The sequence below is a fragment of the Colobus angolensis genome, unplaced genomic scaffold, assembly GCF_000951035.1.
Source record: "Colobus angolensis palliatus isolate OR3802 unplaced genomic scaffold, Cang.pa_1.0 Scaffold108, whole genome shotgun sequence".
Classification (NCBI taxonomy): domain Eukaryota; kingdom Metazoa; phylum Chordata; class Mammalia; order Primates; family Cercopithecidae; genus Colobus; species Colobus angolensis.
In genome coordinates, this window is record NW_012111808.1 from 4,105,176 (window position 1) to 4,132,210 (window position 27,035).

The 27,035-nt window shown below is 35.1% G+C and overlaps 1 protein-coding gene across 2 annotated transcripts in view; it reads left to right on the forward strand.

Annotated features, from left to right (window-relative positions):
- The window catches only part of WDR7 (WD repeat domain 7), a 382,832-nt gene that overhangs the window by 98,463 nt on the left and 257,334 nt on the right, over nucleotides 1-27,035 (forward strand). For both annotated transcript variants that reach the window (XM_011949222.1, XM_011949231.1), the window contains exons 15-16: nucleotides 7,658-8,427; nucleotides 9,922-10,010. In XM_011949222.1, coding sequence (XP_011804612.1) covers nucleotides 7,658-8,427; nucleotides 9,922-10,010 — 859 coding nt within the window. The remainder of the gene's footprint in view (nucleotides 1-7,657; nucleotides 8,428-9,921; nucleotides 10,011-27,035) is intronic.

The following is a 27,035-nucleotide window of genomic DNA, read 5'->3' on the forward strand; positions in this document are numbered from 1 at the left end:
GTAAAATTATTAAATATTTAACTTATTTTTCCTGCCAAAATATTATTAGGCAATAAACCATTTTTTCACGGAAATTTAACATTATTTAGAACATGCAATGTAATATGGCTACATGATTTTGTAAAACAGCATACTAAGATTTGTCAAGTGTTTTTTGTTTTCCATTTCAAGATTCAAGGTATTAATACCTATAGAAGTGTGTGTGTGTGTGTGTGTGTGTGTTAGATGTGTGGTATTTCCTAGCCTTGTTCTTAGTATCCTTAATCTCTGCTTTCAAAGGAGATTCTGATTTTTTTTTTTAATTATTAACTCTTCTGCTTTATACTTTAGCATGAAAATCAGCCTATGTCTGTAGTGCTTGCTGGTATAAATAAACTCTTTTTAATTGGCTATAGGAACCATTTGATATCACTATAGATTGGACTCAGTGCTCATTCAAGATAAATAGTAAACTATTTTAAAATCCTCTTGAAAACTGCAATGTTAAAAAATGATTGTGAAATAAGTAAGCTTTAAGTCAGGATCATGGAAGTGAATGGTGAAAGAGTGCAATTATTGCCATTGTTTTACGTTTCTCTTTGTCGTAGGATGAAACGAAATACACTGAAAATATCATTATAATATTGGTTTTAGAAAAGACAGCTTTCAGGTATTTCACCTGAAATACCTGACATGATTTAACCTAGAATATATTAAAATATTTAATGATAAACATTATAAATATATAATAATGATAAACAAGGATTCATCAACATTTTTTCCTCTGCAGATTCGAAGTTATTGCTTTTTTGTTGCTGGAGGCTACTGCATATGGGTGTGTGTGTGTGTGTGTGTGTGTGTGTATGTGTGTGTGTGTCTGTGTGATTATGTGCTGAAAAATATCCGTGCTTGAATACAGATTAATCTCATGAATCGTAGTTCTGTTGTTTTCCTTGGGTTTTCACTCGAGAGACAATTTTACCTGTTACTCTTAACCTATAATTGCCACAGGTTCACTTTCAGCAATGAGGAAGCAATCCAATAATTTTTTTCTGTGGTTTTATTTCTGTAATATTTTAAGTCAGATTCCTTATTTGAAATCTGAAATGGTTACATCTGTATTTAAAGTTACAATTGACTTGGTTTTTACACTGAAAATGTCAAATATGTCTGTCTTACTACCCTTCTAAGTAAGTGTGTGTAGATGGATGTATTTTGCATTTATCGTTGAGTTTTACTAGCAAATTTGAGATCTTTTCATTTGTATGTACCTTATAATTTAGCTTTCCTTGTTGGCTTTCTTCTTAAGAACAGAGGCTTTATTTTCTCCCAAGCATCTTGCGCATAAAAGACACTTCACAAATATTTGTTAAACGGAATTTAATCTTCTTCCTTGATAATGTAAAGGTGAGTTTGTGAGCACACATTTCAAACGTTCTTAATAAAGGTAGCAGCGGAAGCATACTAAGCTTCCTGCTAGAGAATTTTCTGGATCCGATAGCCTGTGTTTGAAATTGTTGAGAGTATAATAAGCTCATTTGAATGAATTAGTGTGCTCTAGACATGAATATCTTATGATTAAGCCCAGAGACTTATGAGTTTGTTAGATGTTTTAATTTCCCGTAGATAAACTTAGTGTACTATGTTACAATATCAGACATGTTGGTGATTAATTCTGCCATCTCCATGCATTTAGCCAAAATATCCTCACAACTTTGCTGCATACCTATATTTTGTTGTAACAAGACTTTGTTGGGTTAGTTAAATCTATTGTCAGGTATTGCAAATTATGCAGGACTTGGTGATATCAGAAATTTTATAGTTTACCTATAGGACTTCAAGGTTAGTCATTTTCTCTTCTTTTCTTTTGTCTCCTCCTGTTATCTTCTCAGCTGTTTTTGTCCCCATTTTTTCTTTCTTTCTTTCTTTCCTTTCCTTTCCTTTTCTTTTCTTTGCTTTGCTTTTCTTTGCTTTTCTTTCTTTTCTTTCTTTCTCTCTTTCTTTCTTTCTTTCTCTTTCTTTGTCTTTCTTTCTTTCTTGTCTTTCTTTCTGTCTTTCTGTCTTTCAACTCTTTCTTTTTCTGTGGATTGCTGTTAGGTATAGTTTTTGCTACAATGACACAATCAGTGCACTAAGAAGTTCCGATAAGAGGAATCACACACAGTTGTATCCAGATACCATTGTCCCAGACACTAGATGATGTTTCAGGTGTCCATGCATGGGGCTGTCTGCTGGCACACCTCCCAGGAAGGGACAGAAACATTCGCAGATCTGCAGGTGCGGAAAGCAGGCATGTGGGGTTGACATCAGGTGCAAGAGCTTAAAGGGCTGTCTTGAGGCTACCACTCTAGCCTCCTTTTTTCTTCAAGTCACTCGTGCTGCTTCAATAATTTCTTTACCAAGCATGTTTGATTTTATATTCTTTGGTAGCAATGGTCTTTATCTTTATCCTGAAAGAATTTTGCAGGTCTTTCCCAGAGAGGCAGCATCTGCCAAAGCACTGTGGTGGGCTCTTTTACCTAATGTTGTTACTACCTATTCCTTCATAGCTAGTGTTGAGTCTGTCTACCTAATATTGATATATGATGATATTTTATCTTCTGCGTGACATAACCAGCCCTAATACCTAGTCTGGTGCCTAGGCCATAACAACAGCTTTGTATATGGTAGCTATCATTATTAATAATAATTTTCCATATCAATATTATTTTAGATAAAATATTTATGTAATTTTATGTAGTATTCACTCAAACTGCTGTTGGTAGGTAAAAAGCAGTAAGCATAGTGTCCGACATTATCCATTCAGTGTCTGAAAAAGAAAAGATAAAGCACAGTGCTATGAAAAATAAAAGGGTAATGTATATGTTCTTCAACCTGTGCTGTTTTCTGCATGCTCAGTGCTATTGCATACTTTTATCTTCCCTCATTTGGATGGTTTCAGTTGCCTTCCATTTCACATTCATTACTGATTTTGCTCCCTTTAGCCAACATTTCTGGGAGATAAATGTTTATACAATTAAGTTTGATCATGTTACTCCCCTCATTAAAACTTTTAGACAACAGTTCTCAAACTTTACTGCATAAAGTAATCTGGAGTGCTCATTAGATTCTGATGCATTCCTAAAGATACTGGTTCGGGTCTGATATCAGACCCAGGAAGCTGTATTTAACAAGCACTCCTGATGATTCTGAGAAAAATACTGCTTTAGTGGCTCCCGAGCCTGCAGGATAAAGCCATGCCTTGCATTCTTCATCTTGGACACTTGTGGTTTCAGCAGTATCCACTGTGTGATGCTTCTGCCTTTGTCCTGTTTCACATCTGGCCATCGTTCTGCCAGGAGCGCTCCTTCATTGCTCATTACATCTTCCGTGAGGGTTTCCTGGTCACCCGGGGTGGAGTTGATACTTTCTCCATTGGGTCCCCTTCTTGTGCCTTGCCATCTCTCTTTATGGCACCATTCATCCAACATCATAATAACTTATGTACATGTCATCATCTGTTTTGAGTTCCATGACTAGAAAAACCATTTCTGACTCATCTTGGTACCCTCAGTACCCTGCACAAACACAAGACATAATAGGTGTTAGGCAATTGGGAGAATGAATGAATTAAATATACGAGAATGAGATTCGGAAAGTCTTGATTGTTTTCTGCATTTGTAACTTTATATTTATGATTGTATAGTGTAAATTTATCACATTGTTTATGTATTTTAGGATGCTTAACTGTAGTATAGAAATGTTTAGAGCAGAACTTTACCCACAGGAAATAGTGATAGATCTGCTTGGAAAATTTGTAAGTAATTTTCAGAAGAGAAGCCACTTGAAATACTTCTTACAGGATGAGTAGAAGTATGTATGACTTGAGTGTCAGAAGAAAGATTCAGGAGGGAGCATGATTCTGGCATAAGCATATGCAGAAATACAAATGTCTGAAACTACTTGGTCTTGGAAAGTACAAGTGGTTTGATTTGGCGGAAGTTATAGGGATTGTGGTGAGAGATGAACTTGAAAGGGTAAGCAGCAGTATATCTTGGAGGATGTTTTGTGCTTTGCAGGTAAGCCTGGATTTTATCCTTGGGTTCAACAGAATGTTGAAGTCTCTTAAGCTCGAAAGAAACATGGTCAGATGGGAGGAAATTAAGACAGAAGAGAGACCAATTAAGGGGATTTGTGGTAATTTTATGACAGAAGAGCTGATTGGCAATTTAAAATAATTTTCCTAAAAAAATTTTAAGGCTAGTCAAGTGAAGCAGTGGGAGTGGAGAAGGAACAAAGAAATCTGTAACTGGTTGTGACCAATTAGTTCTAAACACCACTGCACTTGGACCAGCCAATTTTATACAATTTTCGTAATAGTCTTTGTTCATTCTGTTAGGTACTGTAATAGGTTTAGACTATACAAGGTGAGTAAGACATGATTGGTCCCTGATTTTGAAATGTTCCTGTAGAGTATAGGAAAATGTAAATATCTAGAACAACAAATTATGTAAATATGGCAAAGACATACAAATATGTGATACACAGTACACATAAAATGTTGTGGGAGTTGAATTCAATAACCTCCTTGGCAGAATTAGTCTCTTTCTCCCACCCCCCACCAATTTACTGGGGGACAATTGACAAATTGTCAATTGTGTATATTCCTAGGTGTACAGTGTGATGATTTGATATATATATACTTATGGAATAATAGGGCTTCGATGGAAGAGAAGGGATTGGAGTGAAGGAAGAGCATTTTGGGAAGGGGAATAAGTAAAAGGATTTATATGTGAGGGGCCATAATTTTGGTACTAGGGCCTATTTGTTAAAGCTCGGAAGGTATATTTGGTGTCAAACTGTAATGGACTTTGAAAATTGTGCTAAAGGAGTTCACATTTTATTCTAGAGCTTTATTTTCTAATTATCAAAATAATATATATTGATTATATGATTATATACAATCTAAGAAATATATAGAAATACAAACAAAATGTTCTATGATTCCATCACAAGATTGTAATTACTATTAATATTTTCACACATTTCTTTCCAGTCACATATATATGTATGTGTGTGTGTATATATACACACATATATACACACACACACTTTGTGTATATATATATACACACACACACTTTGGTCCAGAAAAGTGCAAGTGGTTTGATTTGGCGGAAGTTATAGGGATTGTGGTGAGAGATGAAATTGGAAGGGTAAGCAGCAGTATATCTTGGAGAATGTTTTGTGCTGTGTGTGTGTGTGTGTGTGTGTGTGTATATATATATACATATATACAGATTTTAAGTGAGATGAAACTATACACACATCCACATGTACACACACACACACCAGTTATGGTTCCAATTTCATGTGTTTAATGCTTAAGTATATATATACACACATACACATATATATAAGCATGGCAAGAAAGACTGCTTATATGGGAGGGGTGTGTGTGTGTGTATATATATACATATATACACATCTGTATATATGTATATATATATACACCCATATATATATACACATGTATATACACACACACACCCATATAAGCAGTCTTTCTTGCCATGCTTATATATATGTGTGTGTGTATATATATATACTTAAGCTTTAAATACTTGAAATTGGAACCATAACTTGTGTGTGTGTGTGTGTGTGTGTGCATGTGGGTGTGTATATAGTTTCACTTAAAATTGGAACATGGGTATTTTCCTACATGGTTAGATGTACACATAAAATGTGATTTATAAATACTGCAATATTTATTATATGGCTATGCATAAATTGTTTACTGGTTTCCTTATTGTAGATATTTAGGTGGTTTTCAATTTAAAATATTGGCTACGGTTTCACTGAACATCTTTGAACATAAATCCTTGTCTGTATTTCTGACTATTTGAGATAGGATCCTGGAAATAAATGTATTGGATCAAACAATATCAATCAGAAAGGCTCATGAGGTATTTTGCCAAATTACTCTTTTAAAACTATTTAAATTCATGCCTGCAGTGTATGAGTTTGACTTTCTCTATACTGTTTTTACTGTCTACTGTTTGCTAATAAGTTAATAAGATAAAACATTTATCTTGTGGTTATTTTAACTGTTATTTCCTTGACAACCAATTTGAGCAGGTTTTCCCTATATTCACCCTTTATTTTCACCCTTTAGTTTCTTTTACTCTCTTTGTTCTTCATAGTTTTTTTTTTCTTTTTTTTTCTTTTGACAATAGTATTCTTATTGTTTTTAAGAAATGTTTATATTTATTACAACTCTTCATTAGTCCTATTTCTGGAATATTTTATTCCTATTTTTTAGTTGTCATTTAACATGTTTTTTATCATAGTGAACTTTTAAGTATGTTTAGAAAGTCCACTCTCATCTCAAGGTCAGATAGATATTCACTTATGTTTTGTTTAGTTTTTAAGAATTTTTGTATTGTCTATTTTTCTTAATAATTCATGATAATGGAAATTTTTTGGTAGAGTGACGTGATTAGATTTTTGCCTCAGAAAGAAGTCTGTGGCTCTTTGGAGGTCACATGTGTTGGAGTAAGAGACCAGGGACAGTGAAACCTGTCTTGAGGAGCAAAGATAAGGGTCTGAATTTCTGTCGTGACGGTAGGATAGGAAGAAAACGGAATGATTTCCAACTGATGAGTCAGGAGGCCCAGCAGGTTTAGTGAGGGGTGGCGATGAGAACGTTAAAAAGCAAGGTAGGTACTGTGGGATCTCCCAATACAAACCATTGGGGATAAAGGATTGAAACTCCTTTAGGAGACTGGTCTGGCTGATGATGGGAAATTAGAAAGCCATCTACATATAGGTGATAGTTCCCATGTGGGAGGATGAATGAGTTATCAGGGCAGCTGCCTGAGAGGGAGAGATTGACAGAGGTAGAAGACTTACCAGGAGGTATTCTCCAGTTAAGTCTTTATTACTCTCCAGGATGCTGTGGAGGCGGCTTTTTATTCTTTCTTTTAGTTCTTTCTCTGTCTCTGTCTCTTTTTCTTTCTGTCTCAGCAAAAAATAACAATGTCATATACTGCAAAGACATTAAGGAAGAGAGGGACTGAAGAATTTTCATTGGATTAGTCTACTACTTTCAGTAAATTTTGCTAAAAGGGACATAAATTTGGCTAGAACAGGAGAGAAATAGAAAAGGGAGCATGGTCTAAAGATAGCATTTTTTAAAGGATCTAAGTAAACTCTAATATGTTCTTTATTCAGGAAATGGAATCTTTGAATAGGGAGATTGAAGGTAAAATGGAAAAAGGAGGGATATGATGGTTGTAGCAACTTAAAGAATCAGGAGCCACGATAAACGGATTATTCCATCAGGTGGAACAGTAGTTTGTTCTCAGAGACAAGATTTGCTCGTAAATTATTGAAACAAATTTTAATCTGTACTATGAGGAAAGAAACTCCCTGCTTCAATAATAAACTGTTATTTTCTTGGTTTTTAAACTAATTGGCAATTTTGTGATTGTTTCAGCATGAAGTTCTTCTAATTGTGTAAGCTGGTATGTTACATGCTGTTGATTGGCAAAGTTAGTATGTCACTATTCATGATACAGGTTCCTAGAAGGACAGCTTAATAAGCATGTTAATTCCTCTGATTATTTATTGCTTATTAATTAATGTATGAAATTAAGCACTTTTAATTATAACTATCTTTTAAAAATATTTATTACAGGGAAATTTACCTAAATATTCTCATAACTCCCTGATGGTTCAAGCAATAAAGACAAACCTAACAGACCCGGACATACATGTGCTATTCTTTGATGTGGAAGCGTTGATTATTCAACTCCTGACTGAGGAAGCCTCTAGGCCGAATACTGCGCTTATTTCCCCAGAGAATTTGCAAAAAGCATCTGGCAGTTCAGACAAAGGGGGCTCTTTTTTAACTGGAAAACGGGCAGCAGTTCTCTTCCAACAAGTGAAAGAAACGATCAAAGAGAACATCAAGGAACACCTCCTTGATGATGAAGAGGAGGATGAGGAGATAATGAGGCAGAGAAGGGAAGAAAGTGATCCTGAATATCGGTCCAGCAAATCAAAGCCATTGACCCTATTAGAATATAATTTAACTATGGACACTGCAAAGCTGTTTATGTCCTGCCTTCACGCCTGGGGTTTGAATGAAGTACTGGATGAAGTTTGCCTGGATCGCCTTGGAATGCTGAAACCCCACTGCACAGTATCGTTTGGTCTCTTGTCAAGAGGAGGCCATATGTCACTGATGCTGCCGGGTTATAATCAGCCTGCTTGTAAACTGTCACACGGGAAATCAGAAGTGGGAAGGAAGCTGCCAGCAACTGAGGGAGTAGGAAAGGGAACTTACGGAGTGTCCCGTGCTGTCACCACACAGCATCTCCTGTCTATCATTTCTTTGGCAAATACTTTAATGAGTATGACCAATGCAACTTTTATTGGTGATCATATGAAGAAGGGTCCTACCAGGTGTGACCATGATAGTTTGATTTTATTAAGTTTCAAAAAAAGAAACCTGTTTTATTTTTTCATTGTTGATTACTCTTTTTTGGCTCTACACAATTTTATTATATTAGTGTCATCTCAGTTTTTTCCTTTTTACATTTTAAAACACCAGTTTCAAAATGCCCAGTTAAAACATAATAAAATTATACTATTTTATGTATACGCTGGCATACTTAGATGTTATTTTTTAAAAATTTGGAATGAGGGAGGTAGTCATATAGACTAGCTCTCGTAAATATAATTATGAAATTGTAGGCCGGGCGCGGTGGCTCAAGCCTGTAATCCCAGCACTTTGGGAGGCTAAGGCAGGAGGATCACTTGAAGCCAGTAGTTTGAGACCAGCCTGAGCAACATAGTGAGACCCTGCCTCTACAAAAGTAAAAATAAAAATAAAATAAATTAGCTGGGCATGGTGGTTACATGTATGTAGTCCCAGCTACTAGGGGGGCTGAGGTGGGAGGGTTGCTTGAGCCTGGAAGTTCATGGCTGCAGTGAGCCATGATTGTGCCACTGTACTCCAGCCTAAGCAACAGAGTAAGACTCTGTCTCCAAAAAGAAAAAAATAAAAATTGTGTATTTGGTTAAATGCTTCTTCTCATTGTAACTTATATCTAATGATTGGCATGTGTTCAGAGATTTGGCTTCAGAATTTTGTGAGAAGTATAGTCAGAATTTTTCAATAGAGAAAGAAAAAACTTTTTAACATGCAGAATACTATTTTAATATTTCTAGAATACTTAGACTCAATTTGTCTTTTTATGGAGGCAACTTTTTATTATACTCTAGTGAGCATTTACCATATGAAGAATTAAAAACAATTCTAACAAATACTTATATAGCACTTACTCTGTGTCGGTCTGTGTTGTAAGTACTTTACAAAAACTAACTTGTTAGTGCCCTTAACCCTATAAGGTATGTACTTTTATTATCCCTTTATTACAGATAACAAAACTGAGACACAGAGAGATGATGTAATGTGCCCAAAGTAACACAGCTAGTAAGTGGTAGTGTAGTGGCAGAATTCACAACTGAGACAGTATGCCTCAACAGTCCAAGATTTCTTAATGCCTAAAGACTGTTTTCAGGTTTTTGGGCTGAATGCTTTTAATCTATCTTTCTGTGAATTCACTTGGACTAGTGCTGTGGATTAGGCTGAAATATCAGCATCTGAATATTAAAGAACAAAGGGTTAAGTACAATGTTAGAAAATATTTCTTAAACTAATATAAAGCACAAATTGTACATGTCAGATTTTTACTTGCTAATCATTTACTCATTTGAAATGGAAAACGTTAATAGGTCCAAACCAAAATAATCTTTCTGGAATGGTAAATTGAAAATGTTCTATATATGTTTGTTTTGCGATTTGTTTAGAAGTAGAAAGTTTTTTATTTTAAATAGTTCTGGAAACATGACGGTGTCAAAATATATCTTGTATTTTTTTTCTTCTTTTTTAAGGCCACCTAGACCAAGCACCCCAGACCTTTCTAAGGCAAGGGGTTCCCCTCCAACTTCCAGTAATATTGTGCAAGGACAGATTAAACAAGGTAAAATTAAATCTTATTAAGTAATTGACATGACATTTCAGCTCTAGAAACTGAGGAGGCAGAGCTAATGTATAATCATAATATTTGTTTGTCTTGGATTGTTAAAAGAGAGAAAAGTTGTTATATTCCAGATGTAAATATGGATAATTAAGATGTCAGTTAAGAATAAATCAGATTTATTTAGAAAGTGATAAATGAACATATTTCAAATAATTGTATTATACTGTCTTTGGCCTAATTTTTATATATTAGGGGCACCTTAACTTGACAACAGTAGTGTTTTAAATGTATCTTGAGTTTAAAAATTATATGTATTTTAAACTACATTTAGAAATGCTTAAGTTCATAGTTCCATACTATAGCTCATCTCCTGCCATTTTCCCATAGTTCATGTGTTGTGATTCACAAGTGGAAATCCTTGTTAAACTATTCTTTTTATCTTTTCTTTTTATTTAAGTCATTATATACCTTAACTTTCACCTATACTTTGCTTTTCGTTAGGAGATAGAAAAGAAGAAAGGTTGAGTTTCTCTTCCTTTACTAATAATTCCTACATATTCCTGAGTATAATTAATTAATATACTTAGATGTATCTGTGTATATCTTTTATATTCCTATTAAGACTGACAAATGAGCTAATCAAGAGAGTTAGGGAGTTATGTCTACTTAGAGAACTTTCCTTTAGGCAAAGAGTTAATACTGACTTCACAGAATGTGATAGAGAAAAGTAAAGAAGTAAGCAACAGATGGGTTCATGTAGGTTCTGCTTATAAATGGTGGCATAGTGGGATTTTTCTCCCCGGTACTTTTTTTTAAGTTTGAAAGAGTCAAACAGTAGTTTACAAGGTTTGTTAAACAGTAGACCCCCAACTTTATATCTGTAGTTGTCCGCTTCCATAGGACAAGTACTTCTATCTGTCTTAGCTGATTATTTGAGACTTACTTTAACATCCTTAAATGGTGTGCTTGATTTTCAGCATTAGGCACTGTCAGGTGGTTCTCATTATGGAAGATAAACTCCCACACTTTCTGTGCCATTCCTATCCATCATTTCCAGCCCCACACGGTCACCCTTCTCATTTCCCTGACCCTAGGCACATCACCATGCCTGACTAATTTTTTCTATTTTTAGTAGAGATGGGGTTTTGCCATTCTGCCCAGGCTGGTCTTGAACTCCTGAGCTCAGGCAGTTCACCCACTTTGGCCTCCCAAAGTGCTGGAATTACAGGCGTGAGCCATTGCATCTGGCCAATAAAATTTCTTTGTAGATGATAGTATGTTTCTGGGCTGTTTGATTCCATTGATTGATTTGTCTAGCCTTGTGTCTTAATTACTGTTGCTCTGTAATGAGACTTGATATTCAGTAGATGAAATCTTACCACCTTCTTCTTTTTAAAGTGTGTCTTGGCTATTTTTGTCCCTTTGAATTGCAATATAAATTTTAGAATCAGTTTCTCAATTGTCACAGAAACCTGTTGTAATTTTAATTGCAGTTATATTGAATTTAGATAAGTTTGGAGATAATTAATATCTTTACGGGATTCACTCATTATACATCAACTTGATATGTCTCTACATTTATTTAGGTGTTCTTTATCTATCATAACTATAGTTTTATGTGTACAGGTTTTATATATTTTTTAGATATATAACATTTATATATCTAAATATTGGATTCGGATATTGGATTTAAAAAATTTTCTTAACTGGTAATGTTTAACTATTTTTCATTTCTGTGTCCCAGTATCGAAATGCAGTTGATTTTTGTATACTAATATTGTATCAAGCAATCTTGCTCAATTCACCTATTAATTAAAATAATTTATCTGGGGATTCCTTTGAATGTCAGGGTAATCATATGAGATAACTTTTCTATTCCCAGTCTTAAAGGGAAAACTTTTAAACCTTTCATAATTATGATATTTCCTGTGTGGTTTTATAGATGTTAAGAAACTAGTTACCTTTTATTCCTTCTTTGCTAATGTTTATCATCAGTGTATTTGGATTTTATCATACCTTTTGTTTTTGTTTTTTTTTTTTTTTTGAGACAGAGGCTCGCTCTGTCGCCCAGGCTGGAGTGCAGTGGCCCTATCTCAGCTCACTGCAAGCTCCGCCTCCCAGGTTCGCGCCATTCTCCTGCCTCAGCCTCCCAAGTAGCTGGGACTACAGGCGCCCGCCAACACGCCCGGCTAGTTTTTTTTGTATTTTTTAGTAGAGACGAGGTTTCACCGTGTTAGCCAGGATGGTCTCGATCTCCTGACCTCGTGATCCGCCCATCTCGGCCTCCCAAAGTGCTGGGATTACAGGCTTGAACCACCGCGCCCGGCCTTATCATACCTTTTCTATATTGATTGAGATGATTGTGTAACTTTTAATTTTCCTCTATTAATGTGGCAAATTTAGAACATAAACACAATATTGCATCCTAGAATAAAACCAATTTTGTTGTGATGTATTATTGTCTTATAAATTATTGTATTTGATTTATTTATTTTTTTTATTTAGGAAAACTTTTTTCTGATGTTAGAAACTTTCAGATTATTTAGGTTACAAAAACTTGAGTTGTGGAATATTTTCTTTTTTTTCTATTTTCATGAAGAGTTTGTATAAGATTGGCAACGTTTCTTTCATAAATTCAAACTCTAGATTTAAATTTGCTGGATTTAGATCTAGAGTTTTCTTTGTAGGCAGTTTTTAATTCTGGGTTCAACTTATCTCATTGTTTGACTTTTCAGATTTTGTTTCTTTGGTGTCAGTTTTGTTAAGTAGTACATATTTAGGAGTTTCTCTGATTCTAAATTTTCAAATATATTGACATTTGAGATTATAATATTGTCTTTTAATCTTTCTGGTGTCTGTGGCATGTCCTTATTTTTACTCCTGATTTTAATAATTTATGTCTTCTCTCTTTTTGCTTCATCCGTCTTACCAGGGGGTTATCAATCTTATTAGTCATTTTAATGAACTCAATTTGACTTTATCTTTTCTAGTGCATATTTTTCCCCACTTCCTTAAATTCTGCTCTTTATTTACATCTTCCTCCATCTTTTTGGATTCAATGTGCTAGGTTGTTTTTTTTTTTTTTTGACTTCTTAAGATGGATGGCTATGTACTGATTTTCAGCCCTTCTTTCTTTTGTGTGTGTGCCAAAAATCGTATCACCTGTGAATAAAGATAATTTTACTTCTTTTCAATTAGTATGCATTTTATTTTATTTTTCTTACCTTATTACACATACATGTTAGGACTTCCAGAATGACGTTGAATTGAAAAAGGTAGAGCAGACATTCTTGCCTCATTCCTGATCTGAGGGATAAAGCATTGAGTCTTTCACTGCTGAGTATAATGTTAGCTGTGAGTTTTTCTTCGATGTTCTTTTTTTTTTTTTGAGATGGAGTCTTGCTGTGTCGCCCAGGTTGGAGTACAGTGGCGCGATCTCGGCTCACTGCAAGCTCGGCCTCCCAGGTTCACACTATTCTCCTGCCTCAGCCTCCCGAGTAGTTGGGACTAGGGGCGCCCGCCACCATGCCCAGCTAATTTTTTGTAATTTTAGTAGATTTGGGGTTTTACCCTGTTAGCCAGGATGGTCTCCATCTCCTGACCTCATGATCCTGCCGCCTTGGCCTCCCAAAGTGCTGGAATTACAGGCGTGAGCCACCGCACCAGGCCTTCTTTGATGTTCTTTATCAGGTTGAAAAAGTTCCGTTCTATTCTTACTTTGTTGAGATTTTAAAAATTATGAATAGATGTTAGATTTTATTCAGATGATTTTTGTGCATCTATTGAAATGATTATTTAATTTTTGTCTTTTCTTAGTAAGACAAAATATATTGACTTTTGAGTTTTAAAACAACCTTGCAATATAGACCACATTTTGAATTACCAGTTTTATAGTTTGTTAGGTACAATTTGCTAAAATTTTGTTAAGGGTGTTCATGTGTATGTTCATGAGGAAGTTTGGTCTTCAGTTTTCAATTCTATTAATAATACCATTGTCCAGTTTTGCTGATAGGATAATGCTGGCCTCACAGAATGAATTCGGAGGTAGCCCCTTTCCCTGTATTTTCTGGAAGGGTGTGTGTAGATTGTTCATTCTTCCATATTTGGTTGGTCTAATTCACTAGTGAAAGCCCAGGAGTTTTCTTTATGGGAAGGTTTTTAACTACAGATTTAAAAGTATTCTAGATATAGGGCCATTCTGCTTGTTTTTAAAAATGTCTACTTGGGTGAACTTTGATCATTTGTGTCAAATTTATCATCAAAAAGTTGTGCGTAATCTTTTATTTTCCTTTTACTATCATGTTTGTAGGATTTGAAATTATATTTACTCTTTCATTTCTGTTATTCATAATTTGTGTTTTTTCCTGTTTTCTTGGTCAGTCTGGCTTGTAGCTTAGCAATTTTATGGATCTTTTCAAAGAACCAGCTTTCTATTCATTGATATCTATTATTTTTCTATTTCATTGATTTTTGATTTGATTATTATTTATTTTTTCCATTTTAAATGTGCTCTTATTTTTTAGTTTCTTAAGGTAAAAGCTGCGATCATTGATTTAAAACCTTTCTCCTTTTCTAATATAGGCATTCAATGCTACAAATTTTCCCCTAAGTATTATTTTAGTGGCATTACACACACTTTGCCATATTGTACCTTTAATTTTTCTTTTGATTTTTTTTCTTTTACCCATAGATAATTTAGTAATGCGTTAATAAAATTTCCAAACACTTGGAGATTTTCCTAAGATCTGTCTGTTACTGGTTTTCGTTTTATGGTCAGATACTGTATTTTGTGTGGTTTGAATCCTTTGGCATTTTTTTCAATTGATTGTGTTTATTTATGGTCCAATAAAATTGCATACATTTATAGTGTACAACATGATGTTTTGATACATGTGTACATTGTGGGGTGGCTAAATCAAGCTAATTAACATATCTATGACCTCATATATGTATCATTTTATGTGTGTGTCGACAACACTTAAAATTACTCACTTAAAATTACTCCCTCGGCAATTTTTAAGTATGTAATACATTGTTACTAACTATAGTCACCATGTTGTACAGTATGAATCATTTTGAATTTATTGAGACTTGTTTTGTGGCCCCAAATATAGCCTGTCTTGGTAAATATAATGTGTGTGCTTCAGAAGAATGTGTATTCTGCTGTTGTTGGGTAGAATATTTTGTGACTATCAGTCAGGTCAAGTTGCCTGTGTTCAAGTTTAGTGTATACTTGCTGATTTTTCTGCCTGCTTGCCTTTATCAATTAAATAAGGATATTGAATCTGCAGCTATAATTATGGGTTTGTTTATTCCTTCTTACATTTGTGTCCCAATTTTTGCTTCATGTATTTTGAAGCTCTGTTATTAGGTGCATAAACCTTTGGAATTTTTATTTCTTCTTGATTATTTGACTCTCATCATTATGAAATGACCTTCTTTATCCTTGGTAATATCCTTTGCTCTGAAATTTACTTTGTTTATAATAATAGAGTAATTTCAGCAATTTTGGCTACTGTTATCATAGTATAGCCTTTTATCATCCTTTTAATTTTTACCTATTTGGCTCTTTAAGATGTGTTTCTTGTGGGCAGCATATAATGGGTCTTATTTTTTAATCCAGTCTGACCTACTTTTTACTTGCGATGCATAAGCCATTTACATTTAATGTGATTGTTGATATGGTTAGGTTTGAATCTGTTATCCTGCTACCTTATTTTTCTCTTTGTTGCGTTTATTTTTTGTTCTTTTTCTTTTTCTGCTGTCTTTTAGACTAATAAAATTTTGTATGATTCCATTTTATCTCCTTTATGGTTTATAAGCTAATTTTTAATTTTATTATTTTAGTAGTTTTTTAGAGTCTGTAGTCTGTGTCTCAGTTATCACAGTGTACATTCAAGTGGTATTATACTATTTAACATTTAATATAAATGTTAAACCTTATTGTATTAGCATTTGTCATCTACTGGTCTTTATGCTACTGTTGTCCTGTATTTTACTTTTATATATGTCATAAACCTCACAAATTATTCTTATGATTTGTGTTTAATAGTAATTATATTTTAAAGAGACTGAAATAGGGAAAATACATATTTATCCATGTAGTTACCTTTTTTGGTATTCTACATTCCTTTGTGTAGGATTTTTATCTGGTATAATTCTTCTTCTAACGAAAGGACTTACTTTAAGCTTACTTTAAGCTTTCTTTGTATGTGTGTATGTATCTATTTATTTATTTAACTTTAAGTTCTGGGAGCCATATGCTGAACATGCAGGCTTGCTACATGGGTACACACGTGCCATGTTGTTTTGCTGCACCTATCAACCCATCATCTAGGTTTTAAGCCCCACATGCTAAGCTTTCTTTTAGTGAAGATCTGCTCTTCAAATTTTTGTACATTTGAAAACATCTTTGTTTGTCTATGTTTTTGAAAGCTTTTTTTTTTTTTTCTGGTATAGAATTCCAGGTTGAGTTTTTATATCTTTTAATACTTTGAAGATGATATTCTGTTGTCTTCTTGTTTGCATTAGTTCTTTTTTTTTATTATTATACTTTAAGTTCTAGGGTACATGTGCATAACGTGCAGGTTTGTTACATATGTATACTTGTGCCACGTTGGTGTGCTGCACCCATCAACTCGTCAGCACCCATCAACTCATCATTTACATCAGGTATAACTCCCAATGCAATCCCTCCCCCCTCCCCCCTCCCCGTGATAGGCCCTGGTGTGTGATGTTCCCCTTCCCGAGTCCAAGTGATCTCATTGTTCAGTTCCCACCTATGAGTGAGAACATGCAGTGTTTGGTTTTCTGTTCTTGCGATAGTTTGCTGAGAATGATGGTTTCCAGCTGCATCCATGTCCCTACAAAGGACTCAAACTCATCCTTTTTTATGGCTACATAGTATTCCATGGTGTATATGTGCCACATTTTCTTAATCTAACAAGATCTGATGGCATTCTTTGTTCCTCTAACTGTAACATTACTAATCTTGGTGCTTTTAAGATTTTCTATTTATCACTGGTTTTGAGCAGTTTGATTATGTGATTCTTCAGTATAGTGTTCTTCATGTTTCTTGTGGTTGGGGTTCATGGAGTTTATTAATTTTGAAAAATTTTCAATAATTATTTCTTCAAATATTCATTCTGCCCTTTCCTCTCTCCAGTCTCTGAGGGACTCAAATTGCATGTACATTAGGCTGATTGAAGTTGTTTCACCTATCACAGTGCTTTTTTATTTCTGGATTATTTGTCCTCTCTGTGTTTTGATTGAGATCGTTTCTATTGCAACATCTTGAAGTTTATTCGTCTTTTCTCAACAATGTGTAATATGCCATTGGTCCCATCCAGCGCACTTTAAAAATTTATTTATTTATTTTTTATAGAGACAGTGTCTTGCTATGTTGCCTAGGTTGGTCTTGAACCCCCAGGCTCCAGCAACTTTCCCTGTCTTGGCCCCTCAAAGTGCTGGGATTGCAGGCATGAGTGACCATGCCCGGCTGTCATCCAATGCACTTTAAATCTCAGACATTGTGATATGTGTCCACAGAATTTTGATTTGGGTCTTAAAATTTTTGTTTTCCTTGTCTCTACCTAACTGCTTTGAATACATGAATTGCAGTTATAATAAATGTTTTAGCACCCTTCACTGATAATTTTGATAGTTCTGTCAGTTCTGGGTTGGTTTAAATTAATTCTTCTCCTCCTTGTGGACTGTGCTTTCCTGCCTCCTTGCATGTTTGATAATCTTAGATTAGATGGAAGATGTTTGAATTTTGCCTGTTTGGGTACTGGGCACTTTTGTGTTCTTAAAAATCTTGAGCTGTGTTATGGGATGCAGTTATGTCATGTGGAAACAGTTTCCTTTTCTTTCCTGGTCTTGCTTTTACGACTTGTTAGGTGGATTTGGAGCAGTGCTCTAAGATGAGTTACTCCCCATTGCTGAGGCCAGACCTTCCAGAATATCCAATGTCCTGTGAATTATGAGGTTTTCCATTTAGGCTGTTGGGAGCAGGCACTGTTTCTGGTCCTTTAGATGTTTTCCCCCCACCTCGAGTAGTTTCTTTACAGACATGTACTGATTGGTATTCTGCTGAATACTTGAGGGAGATCCTCTGAAGAACTTTGATCTTTGCAGCTCCCTTCTCTCTGTCCATTGAATTCTAGCTGGCCTGATTTCCTGAGACTCTCAGCTTTGTCTCCTGAACTCAGGGAAACTGCTGAGCTGCTCACTTTGTTCTCCACGTAGCTTCACCTAGGAACTCTCTTAAGGCAATAAGCTGGGGTAATCATAGGGTCATAGGGCTCACGTTGCTTGTCTCCCATCTCTCAGTCCTTCATTGCATGATGCCCAGTGGCTTGAAAACCATTGTTTTATACATTTCATCTTTTTGTTTGTCTGTTTTTGGTTGTTTTGGGCTGGATTGCAAATCTGTTTCTTGTTACTCCATCTTGGCCAGAAGTGGAAGTTCCTTTCCCTTTATTTAAAGATGTTCCAAATATCTATTTTTTTAGAAAGTAAAAATTATTTGTATATATGGAGTTGTGATATTTTTAGAGTGTTATTACTGGTAAAAATGGAAACAGGCTCATATTGGCAAGGGACTTGTTTAACCTATTCTTAGTAATAGTAGTATGATTAGGACACAGCCAGCGCTTTTAGACTCTAGATCCTGTGCTTTTTCTGCAATAGTATATGTTTTATTTTTCCAAATTCATTGGAAATATTTTACAGGATATACTCAGCAAATCAGTGGTGGGACGATTCATTTAAGTTTGACTTCTGTTAGAGATATTATTTGTTATCCTCCTAGCAGTTGGTGATTCTTCTTGAATTACATTTTTCCTTCTCTGTAATCATAGTAGATAGAAACATTCTCATATAATTTGTGACATTGTCATGATGCATTATATATTCACCACCATGAGAGTGTTAGATTTGCTCACCTGATCAAGTCTGAAGATTTTAAAGTTGGAATACTTTAATATTGCTTCTCTCAGAAAAGCGTTGAGTTTTGAGAGCAGTGAGGAAGGTTTTGAAACTTGGGTCTTTTTTAAAAAAAGTATTTATTTAAGGCAATAGAATTAGGAATTTTCATTTGGAAAGCACATATGCTTTTCTTCTAAAGTAAATGAAGGCCAGCAGTTCCTACTGAGAGAGAGCTACATAGTAAAATACTTTAGAATACCATTATGAAGCTCACTTTCTATGTTAGTATTGGAATAAATATATAGTGTAATTGTTTTCTCAAAAATATTTATTAAGTTCTTTTTGTCTCCTAACGACTCTGTTAGGGAGGTTAGAGAGATTGGTCTGACGTATATTCTCTTGAGTAGTATATATCTAGTTGATAACATGAACATAAATAACCAATTTAGGGTTGGAAGTGGTAAGAGATACAAAGGGCTCTGAGTTCTCTAAGGTTTCAGCAGTTAGAGCATTATTTCGTCATTTTTCTACTCTGGCTTTTCTTAGCTTGGTTTGCTTTTAAACATTTTCCTCTTATGTTTTTTATTTCCTGACTTCCTCTACTGTGCACATCGATTCACGATGTCTTTTTAAGTTGTATTGCAAACATGAATATGCATCTTTTCAATAAGCTATCACTTGCATGTTGGGTAATACTTGTTCAGCTGCCAAATAATCTATATGAAGTAAAGACTTCAGCTGAGGATTGGAACTTTCATAGATATTTGGGTTTGATAATAAAGATAGTTTAGATAGTTCAGCTTGTATAATTTTGCATAACCAATATTAGGGCACTTCATTGGAAAATAGTGTCTTCACAAGAGGTTTGTTTTGCCTAACAGTGGACTTGTTAATTCAATGTTTGTCAATAATTAACATTTACCATCAGTTGTCTACTTTTTTTTATACAGTTTTTTTTTTTTGACACTCAATTTTGTGGTTTATGAAACATGCTACTTGAGAAAAAGAGGTCAAAGATATCAAATAACCACACTTTCATTCATGGCAAATATAGCCCTAAGTCTGCTCATGGCTTTACGATTTTCTACTTTTTCTTTTTTCCTTTGAGACAGAGTCTCACTCTATTGTCCAGGCTGGACTGCAGTCTGGTCATGGCTTACCGCAGCCTCGACCTCCTGAATAGCTGGGACTATAGGCAAAGGCCACCATGCCCAGTTAATTTTAAATTTTTTGTAGAAATAGAGTTTCACCATATTGCCCAGCCTGGTTTCGAACTCCTGGACTCAAGTGATCCTCCCACCCCAACCTCCCAAAGTGCTGCGATTACACGTGTAAGCCTCTGTGCCTGACTGTTCTACGTTCTAATGTACTGTACTTCTCTCTATTCATTAATCTCATGACATAAGTCTCTGGTCTGTGTCTCTCGTGCTTATCTTGATTGTGACCATATGTTTATGTTTAGTAGTTGCATCTTTACTCAGTGGGAGGTGCCCAAGCAAATTTAAGCAATGTAAAGTTTAAGATTATGTTATGTTCTTCGCAACTTTATTTTTCAGAAATGAGTTCAATTTAGGATGTCTAACCTTAGAAGTAAGAGGTAGTTCTTGGTAAATTATCTCAGAAAAGAGTTACATAAATTAACCAATAGTTTAATCGCAATTCTTTTCCAGGATTTATAGAGAAATAAACAGTACTTAACATAGAGTTCATATATCATATTAAGGAATGGATCTGAGAATCCCTTAAAATTTTGTGTGTTTGACCTTCTGTGCCTTTATTTTTTTAAATTGGTGTACACCTTTGTTTTGCTGTGGAAGCTCAAAAGGTAGGGACTTTTTTTTTTTCTGCTTTGTTTAGTGATTTATCCCATGAGCTTGGAACAGTGGCTGATACATAGAAGGAGCTCAACAAATATTTACTGAATGAATGAATCTATAGATAACCTTCTCTTTATGTTTCTGGAGTCAATATGTCAATATTGGTGCTGAGGCTATAAGGGCTGACAAATCTCTGCCCTCAAGGTGCTTATTATGTCTATTGGAGAAAATGTACAGGAGTGCAATTTATGATAATATTTTAATTGGTTATTATGTGCTTTTCTAGACAATGAGTGCCTTGAGGGCAGACACTTTGTCTAATCTTTGTGCATTTTTGTGTGCCTAGCCCAATACTGACATATAGTAATTGTCACTTATTTAGTGTTCAGTGAAGTAGAAAATTTTAATAGCCTTCATATACCGAATTCAAGTTAGTGTTTATGTTATACATTTGTCTTTTACAATAATGAATTCTCTCCCCATCTTTCTTGGTCTTAGAGAACTCATTGGTTTATTTTGGATATTAGTAATGAGGGAAACCTTTTGCAAAAACTTTGTCTGTTTTTTGACTTTTTCATTTGAGTTATAGGCCAAGGTAAAATTTTCATCACACCTGTGTTTATTACACTTCTGATATAATCCAGTGGTGATCTACAGGTGAAGTAGTATGACTGTAGTTTTTAAACATTATGAGCACCTTCATATGTTGTCTTGTGTACCTGTTGTTTGTCAGCGTGCCATCTTGGGCTGCTAATTCATTCTGCTCTGGTAAGTCCTTACGTTTCTGCTGCCTGCACCTTTTTACTGCCCTATTGCCCTAGTTTTTTGTGTTCTTCTTTTATGGTATTTTAAGGATATCCTTTTTTTTTCCTCCCTAAGAATGTTTGGACATTGCATTTCTACATAGCTTCTATATGTGTTCAGTTGGTGATTTCCTATCTAATGGAGAGGGTCTAGATTATTAATGAGTTGATCACAAATAAGGTTTTCATATATTGTTTGTATCAGCACCATGATGAATGGTATTAATGAATTTATAACATGACTAAATATATTTACTTAGTACATACCATGCGCTTTCCTCTGTGTTTTTCATTTATTGCCTACAACAACTGACCCAAACAATTGTGCCCATATTGCCCAAGAACTCTGCAGTGACTTTTTAGGATAGGAATTTGTTTATGAAATGCAGTGTCCAGAAATACCGATAACACCAAAACTTTAACATTGTGTAAGTAGTATATTTGAAATTATCATAGCTGCTAATGTAATTGCTTTTGTCATTAGTTTCCAAACACATCTCTGTTTCATGATCATAGTACTTAAATGATGTTCATTTTCTCTGTATGGTTTCTTGTAACATTTGGACCAACTTTAACAGTTTCATTAGTTACATATAAGGAGTAAAAATATTATTGGCCTTCTTAATAGTAACCCTAAGCTAAAGAGAGGACGACGGAGATTGGTCAGGAGATGTGTGTTTCTTAAAAATGTGGAAGAAAGGTGGAGCGTGGTGGCTCATGCGTTTAGTCCTAGCAATTTGGGAGGCTAAGGTAGGCAGATTGCTTGAATCCAAGGGTTTGAGACTAGCCTGGGTGACATGGCAAAACCCCATCTCTACCAAAAAAAAAAAAAACAGGCCGGGCACGGTGGTTCACGCCTATAACCTGGCACTTTGGGAGATCAAGGTGGGCAGATCACCTGAGGTCTGGAGTTTGAGACCAGCCTGACCAACATGGAGAAACCCCATCTCTACTAAAAATACAAAATTAGCTGGGTTTGGTGGTGCACACCTATGTACCCAGCTACTCAGGAGGCTGAGGCAGGAGAATCGCTTGAACCCAGGAGGCAGAGGTTGTGGTGAACCGAGACCATGCCATTGCACTCCAGCCTGGGCAATAAGAGTGAAACTCCATCTCAAAACAAACAAACAAACAAAAACTACAGAAATTACCTGGGTGTGATGGTGTGCACCTGTAGTTCCAGCTACTCAGGATGCTGAGGTTGGGAAGATGGCTTGAGACTGGGTGGTTGAAGCTGCAGTGAGCTGTGATCACACCACTATACTCCAGCCTGGGTGACAGAGCAAGACCCTGTCTCCAAAAAAAAAAGACAATTTTTGCATTTTTAGACTCCTGAATGCAAACTATCAGTCAAATAAAAAGGCAGAATAATGGCAATTTCAGGCACTCATAGTCTTAAAAAATTGCTATTACTATATCCTTTTCTCAGCGATGTTTTGCAAGATGTGCTCCATCAAAATAAAGAAGTAAACCAAGGAAAAATAAAACATGGGGCTCAGGAACTGGTGAAGCCATTGAGAGGAGCACTGCGGGGAGCACTTTTGACCCGACATGGTCATCAGTGACGGATGACAGTGAAGGAAAGTCTCAGGATGGCAGCCATGTGGCAGATATGAGCAGGGCTGTGAGATGGCTTCCAAAGAGATGGTTCATGGGAAAATGACACTGCTCTGTGGAAAATCATTGAGAAGCTGTTGAGGGGTTTAACTTAGAAGAAATAGGTACATAGAAAAGAAGGCGAATGGGGAAAAAATATAATTTTTTTTTTTTTTTTCTTTGAGACGGAGTCTCGCTCGGCCGCCCAGGCTGGAGTGCAGTGGCCGGATCTCAGCTCACTGCAAGCTCCGCCTCCCGGGTTCACGCCATTCTCCATGCCTCAGCCCCCCGAGTAGCTGGGACTACAGGCGCCCGCCACGTCGCCTGGCTAGTTTTTTGTATTTTTAGTAGAGACGGGGTTTCACCATGTTAGCCAGGATGGTCTCGATCTCCTGACCTCGTGATCCGCCCGTCTCGGCCTCCCAAAGTGCTGGGATTACAGGCTTGAGCCACCGCGCCCGGCCCGAAAATATAATTTTTAAATTCGTAAAAATCCCCAGCAAGGTGTCCAAGGAAAGAAGTACGATCTTAGTAAGCTATTTGAGTCAACATTGAACATGATTTCCATAGAGATAGAGATATTTATCTGTATATATAAATGATTATCATATAGAGATACTTATCTCTCTATATAAATGATTATCATATAGAGATATATATCATAAAAATATATCTATATATTAGAAAAATCTAATTTTTAGATTTGGTAACGCAAGAAATTGCAAGATTAGCATATTATTTAGTGATAGGGAAGTAAATGCTGTAAGAAATAGTTAACATGTTTGAAAATCGTTTCCTGTCAGAAGCCATACTTGGGGATGGGGCAGATGTTATTAAAAAGCTCATTTTGAGCTTTTTAATACTGTTTGACTCATTAAAAGTGTGCTTATGTTATTGCCCTTTATGTTGCATGAGCTGCCAGTTCTATTGGACATATTAAAATATGCAGAATTAAAGCATAGTGCCTTCTTGTATAATAACAAAATAACAAAATAGCTCTAGCTTATTGGACATATTTTGCAGATTAATTTAATGAGGCACCGTTCCTGAAATAGAAATAGGACCCCTTATGAAGGCACTTTTGTTTTTATCTGGCTCTGGTGATACGATGCTAAAGGATAGCATTGTAATGGGGCTCTAAGACACAGTCTTTATGATCACTACACATACGAGGTTGGAGGCTTCCTTTCTTTAAAGGGAAGTTTTTTTTGATCATTCATTACTAAGGTATTTGTTTTCTAACCTTCTAGTCATGATAATAGTTAAATGTATTGGTATAGCTTTTTGTAATCTTTTTGGCATTAGGAAATGTCAAATGGGAATTTTTCAGATGACAAAAGGAATTGAAAGGAGAATTAGAGTTTTCTTGCCAATATTGCCTTCATAGCGAAGTTAGTGTATTAATTATGGCAATTCTGTGAAGCATGGAGATATGGTACATTATGCATAATGAAACAGGTTGTTGCATTATCTAATTTTGTACCTCAAAAAGTCAGGCATTAAAAAAGACGCAATGAAAGCTGAATTAATGATTTATCCAAATGTTTCATGTTGATTTAAAAGATGGCTAAAATGCCCATCTACCTAAAACATAAAAGTATTGACACAAAAGAAAACTTACAAAAAGCCAAATGTTGCTTTATAACATCTGGACTAGATGCAGACTCAGTGCCGAATGCCTTTATGTTAAGTACATGGTGGTTAATTCTACAACATTTCTTAATTTATAATTTTTTCATGTTTTCTCTTTCATCTCTTTCTTCTCTTTCTTCTTCTCTCCCCTCACCCACCCTCTCCGTGACATCATGATTATCATGAAATACTTTAAAAGGACTCATCATTAAATAATTTTTTTCTTTTTTTAGTATTAAGCTTTGAAAAAAACTTACTTTTTAAAGCATTGCATTTTTTTGTACTTACAACTTTTTTTTCTCTGAAAAATGTATTGAAAAGGGCTACTTGTGTATATGTGCTAGGAAGATAATGTGATTTAGACCAGTATGTATGGAGCACTTACCACCCCAAGTATGTTAACTTTCTGTCCTATAAATATTGTTATCACAATGGGAGTAGTTTAGAATCAAATTCAAATGGAGTTTAGAATCAAATTTCAATTAAAAACTGAAATATTCCTGTTGCGAAGCAGAATCTGGGGATGTTATAATATTGGGTATGTATGTGCTGTGTAAGGGGAAGCCAGGGCAGATTTGTGCATATACATGTTCTCCCACATGTTTGTTTATCTTCACCTGTCTTTTCTTATGAGAGTAAGCAGTTGAAGAGGCTCAGATGAAATAATGGAACTGTGTTAGTTCTGTCACTATGTTGAAACTGTGCTAAAACTGTTTTCCCTTATGTTTTGCTAATCCTTAATAAGAGCAGCAAATTGGTAGGTGACGTAGCAGCTTTTCTGTTAAGAAATCAAATGCTTGATTATGTTTTATGGTGTAAATCTTCCATATTCAGTGCCCCATGAAACTTCAGATTTATTATTTATTAAATCTTGAGCTTTTTATCTTGGGAGTAATAATTTTTTCTGCTAATTGCTGATTTTTCTTATGTAGATAGTTGTGAAAGCTGTAGCAGAGTTTAATTTCCTGATGAATTTTGAAAGTGCTCTAGATTTTGCGATTTCGGTTGTGAGGTAGTGTGAATAAAGTATTCTTTGGTGGAGATGCAGAGACATTTAAAGCATGGTAAATCTGATTCCTTGATTTCTATTACAATATTTTTCTTGAGTTTTAGTGCCCATAAAATTTATTAAAGGATGAGTGTAAATGCCTTTTTGTCTAAATGAAATATCATTTAAATATGACTTCAAAAATATAATATCCAGAATCTGTTTTTTTTCTTTCCTTAATAATAGTTATATATGTTAAACAATATTCTATTAGGACATATGCTTACTCTAGCATTTCTGCCAGTAACATTTCTACTTTCCTTTTACACTTGTTTCTTATAGGAATCATTAATCCTACCATTTATTTGACCTGTGTTAGGGTAATGACCACTCAATCCTAAACTTTTATTTATTTGTATTGAATTTCCTCACCCTCTCATTCTATTGTCCTTTCAGAATTAAGAGTAAAACCATGCAAAATTAGCACAGCCTTTCTAGGGATAACGATTTCTCCCCATTTTTGAAAAAGTGAAATTATAGAAAAGTCCTAACTGAAGCCACCAGAGGAACATTTTGGTAGAACAAAAATTAAAACCTGCAAATTTACTCCTGGCTGCCAAGGCTTACCAATGTTTTGCATGGAGGATGAATAATGTATAAGTCATAATCACTGAAATTGTAATTAAAAATGATAAAAAATAAAATTATCCCATGGAATATAGAAATGTTTGGGATTTCTTTGCAAGATTAATTTGTAATGGAGTTTGTAGATCTTATGAAATATAGATTTAAAAGCAGCTTTATTTCTTTCATAAGTATAACATTGTAAAATAATTTTAATTTCATAAGGAGCAAAAATCAGATCTCTTAAAATAATAAAGAATTATAATTTCCCAGATGAAACTTTCATTTGTGCAAGACGTGCTTCTTAGGGTTTATGGATTTAGAGTTGCTTTTCGTGTTACTTTTCATAGACTTCTTTTCGTTCTGCTGTTTACCTCACACGTGCCTGATTGACATTATGATGCATTCGTGTGGAAATTATGAAAATGTTGTTTTCATGCAGCTGTTCTGTTGTCACAAAAGAACTTCACTGTGTGAAAAGCAAACATATCATTCAGCAGACAATGCTTAATCTGTTCAGGAGCCCAAACCTATTGCTGTTCAATGACAGAAGAAAGGAGAGGGATTAATTTGAAGATGCTTGTGCATGACATATGTTAATTTCGCCATAGGAAGGAAGTGTCAAATGGTGACCTCT